Raw genomic sequence first — 3,654 nt, 5'->3', positions numbered from 1 at the left:
TTTACTCACAGTTCGTGGTACACACTGGCGCCTGCCTCTGTGCCGTGTCCTCCGGGGTAGAGACTCAATCAACCTCCCGGGCAAGTCAGGATTCTCCTCTCCAACACCCCGCCAACTTGTACCTCTCCTGAACGACTCCTCTATTGTGCCTTTTAGTGTGAAGAGCTCCAGTACCGTGGTACTCTGAAGTTCCTCCTGTCAGATGTTCCTAACAGCTCTCCTCGTACGGCAGACAGCTGTAGCCTCTCTCGGGGACTCCCTTTATCCTGAGTCCCGGCTCTCTATCCGTGTTGCTTTTGTGCCCCAAGTCTTGGATGGGAGTAGTGCATTTACAGCCAACTACTCTACCGGTGTCTGCTGCAGAACCATAAGTGTCCATACAACCTCGGGGACCGGGCCCCGGCCTTGCGCTGAGAACCTATAGGTAGTGTTCCTCTTCCAACCCACAACTCCTCTCTGTTCTCCTACTCCTTCGTTCCGTGCTGTTCCTTCTCTCTCTTATGGAAGCTTAGGTTGCAGTTCTATGTCTTCTCCTTCTGTTCCCTTCCCGTGTCAGCTGGCTCAGATCACTGAGGCAGCTGCAGCACTCCTTCCTCTCTCTCTCGGACCCATCCTCAGTCTCTCCTGACTGACTGTCCTTCTCCCGCCTGACCTCCCATCAGACTGACCTGTCATTCTAAACCTTCCCAACCTTTTATGTATCTCAGCTCCACCCACCTCCCAGCACATCTCGTGTTACAAAGCAAGGACCCACGAAAGGTGCTCTGCTATACTCTAAGCGTGGAGCCGCAATCTGGTCCATTGCTGAACTATCCTGTGTGTGGGTTCAGGTGTTGGAGCATGGAAAGGAGTTCCCAACTTACCTAGGTGGTGGGGCACTACACCTTAGGAGAAGATGCAGTACCTCTGTGGCGACCGAGCCCCAGGGGCGCCACATATACAGTGTACACAGAGGGGTCTGCGACTGAAGCTGTGGGTATACGGGTGTATACCGCGTACATGGGAGTCTGTGACGGAAGCTGAGGGAATACAGGTGTATACAGCGTTCACAGAGGGGTCCCCTCCGTACACACACGGATCCGCTCCGTACACCTCGTACACACACGGCTCCGCTCCGTACACCTCGTACACACACGGCTCCGCTCCATTCACCTCGTACACACACGGCTCCGCTCCGTACACCTCGTACACACACGGCTCCGCTCCGTACACCTCGTACACATGGCTCCGCTCCGTACACCTTGTACACACGCGGCTCCGCTCCGTACACCTCGTACACACACGGCTCCGCTCCGTACACCTCGTACACACGCGGCTCTGCTACATCCACCCTGTAAACCCCTCCTGACCCCACACAGAAACTTCCCCTCATCCAGCACCATGACAACCAGCACAGCAGAGTCCTGCCCACACTGAGGCCCCTGATCATGTGACCCCTGACTCCTCCCCTCCTGTGACCTCATCACAGGTCCTGTGCGCACAGAGCAGCTGTAGAAATCTCCGGCCTCGGGGGTCTCACCAGACTTCGCTCTTTTCTTGCAGGGGCCGCAGTGGATTTCATCCTGGATCCATAGAGCTGAATAGAGGAGCGATGTTCCTTCAGTCTGATGGGAATTGATGGTGACGTTTGTCCAACGTCCACGTTACCGAGTAAATCCCCCCAGGACTGCAGCCGGTAAAGACCCCGATATCCACAGGTGTCCCCTCTAATTGGGGGAAAGGGATAGAAAAGCCTCTTATCCCGAGGGGAAACCCTGTACATGGAGACATCGGCCTCAGATCTCTCCTGTCCTGTTCTTCCAGAAAAGCCTCAAACTTCTGTGTGTGACTCGGAGCTGAGATCTAACGGGAGAGAAGATTCCAGTGCGGGGAAGACGGGAAACCTTCATATAGACGGCCGGTGGGGATGGAGGCAGTGACCGACTCTGGCCACATCTGTCTCTAGAGCCGCAGTAGAAGATGAAGATGTTGTCCTCATCATGAAGGAGTTATTTCTCATGTCGCGTGTATGAATATCTCCTGCAGTATTGCTAATGCTGATTCCAGTGTCGGTAATGAGATGAGAATTAGCGTTATGGAAGATGAGTCTATGAGGAACGTGTTCAGCTGCCGACTCCGAGGAGGAAACTGCTTGTTGTCTGTGGCCTAAATATATAGGTTTTATTAGTAGATGTCAGGGGAGAAAACTAAACCCTGTAAGATAATAAATCTCCTCCTATGTTTCCCTTATTATCTCCAGTAATTGTATTATTACACAGGATTCTTATGATGTTACATCGGATCATCTTCTTCTCATTCAGGTCTCTACAATATCGGATCCTCTCAGTGAAGATCTTCTACAGAAGAGAATTTTCCTGATTTACCCATCAAGGATGGATATGGACAGAGACAAGATGGCGGAGAGGATGTTACACCTCACCCTAGAGATCCTCTTCCGTCTCACTGGAGAGGTGAGAGATTCTGATGACCTCACATTACATCATTCTTATCTATGGGAACAACAGATGGACAGAACTGGAGAGGTGAGGACTCTGGAAATGTCTGTAGTGAGATTTATTAATGTGTCTCTCCATAACCAGGATTACACAGTGGTGAAGAAGACCTCTAGTGATCGCTGTCAGGACCCTGTGTCCGAGGGATGGGGAAGACCCCTGAGCCCAATCACGGGGCCTCCACCTCACCCCCTGATCCATGAGGACATCAATGACCAGAAGATCCTAGAACTCATCTACAAGATGATTGAGCTGCTGACTGGAGAGGTGACACTGCTGGGAATGCTGGGACATTATACAGTAACACTATGATGGGATCGGGGGATGACGGTATCATTGTATGTGTCAGGTTCCTATAAGGTGTCAGGATGTCGCTGTCTATTTCTCCATGGAGGAGTGGGAGTATTTAGAAGGACACAGAGATCTGTACAAGGACGTCATAATGGAGGTTCCCCAGCCCCTCACATCTCCAGGTAATAGACAGGACTAAATACACACGGCCTATAATTATCTGTATGTAGAGAATGAATTCAGTCCCTGTATGTGTTTCCTCCAGATCTATCCAGTAAGAGGACAACACCAGAGAGATGTCCCCGTCCTCTTCTTCCACAGGACTGTAAGCAAGAAGATCCCAATGTTCCTCAGGATCATCAGGTAGATGGAGAGAAGGTATCAGGAGATCTCCCCTATGATGTGTAGACGGCTGTGAAGGTCTTGTGCTCAGTCTTGTTTTATCCACCAGTATTATATGTTTTATACTTGTGTAATGAGAGCGGTGGAGATGGCAGGATTAGAGCTGATCATAGATGGGACTTCTCCATCTGTCTGTGACTTTTACAATATTTGTTTCAGGGTGAAGATCTGACCCATATTAATACTACAGAGACATATGTGAGGGGTGATGAGTGGTGTAAAGAGGAGATTCCCACATATGACTACCCAGGTGAGTAGTGACCACTGAATGCAGAGAAGTCACACATTCCTCTCAGTCACTGGCTGTGGCTGCTTTATCGGTGGTGTAGTCCGGCCGTATTACCATGATCACCATTTTGCCTCTAGATCACAACATTCTCCTCCACCCAAAACTGTTCAAATGACTTTGGGCATTGAAAGCCCTTTTCTATAGAACTTCCCACCTGGAGGATCCACCTACCCCCTGGGA

The 3,654-nt window shown here is 50.6% G+C and overlaps 1 protein-coding gene across 1 annotated transcript; it reads left to right on the top strand.

The window, feature by feature from the left end:
* The first annotated feature begins 999 nt into the window (after positions 1-999).
* LOC141082392 (oocyte zinc finger protein XlCOF29-like) lies at positions 1,000-2,804 on the top strand. The gene is made up of 3 exons (XM_073566330.1): positions 1,000-1,005; positions 2,301-2,450; positions 2,580-2,804. Exons 1-3 carry the CDS (start codon positions 1,000-1,002, stop codon positions 2,802-2,804), a joined length of 381 nt encoding a protein of 126 aa, XP_073422431.1.
* The last annotated feature ends 850 nt before the right edge of the window (positions 2,805-3,654 follow it).

This window comes from Dendrobates tinctorius, unplaced genomic scaffold, assembly GCF_039654945.1.
Source record: "Dendrobates tinctorius isolate UK_male_01 unplaced genomic scaffold, ASM3965494v1 ptg000017l, whole genome shotgun sequence".
Classification (NCBI taxonomy): Eukaryota; Metazoa; Chordata; class Amphibia; order Anura; family Dendrobatidae; genus Dendrobates; species Dendrobates tinctorius.
The sequence above is the reverse complement of the archived record's forward strand: the minus strand, read 5'-3'. Positions and strand labels throughout refer to the sequence as shown.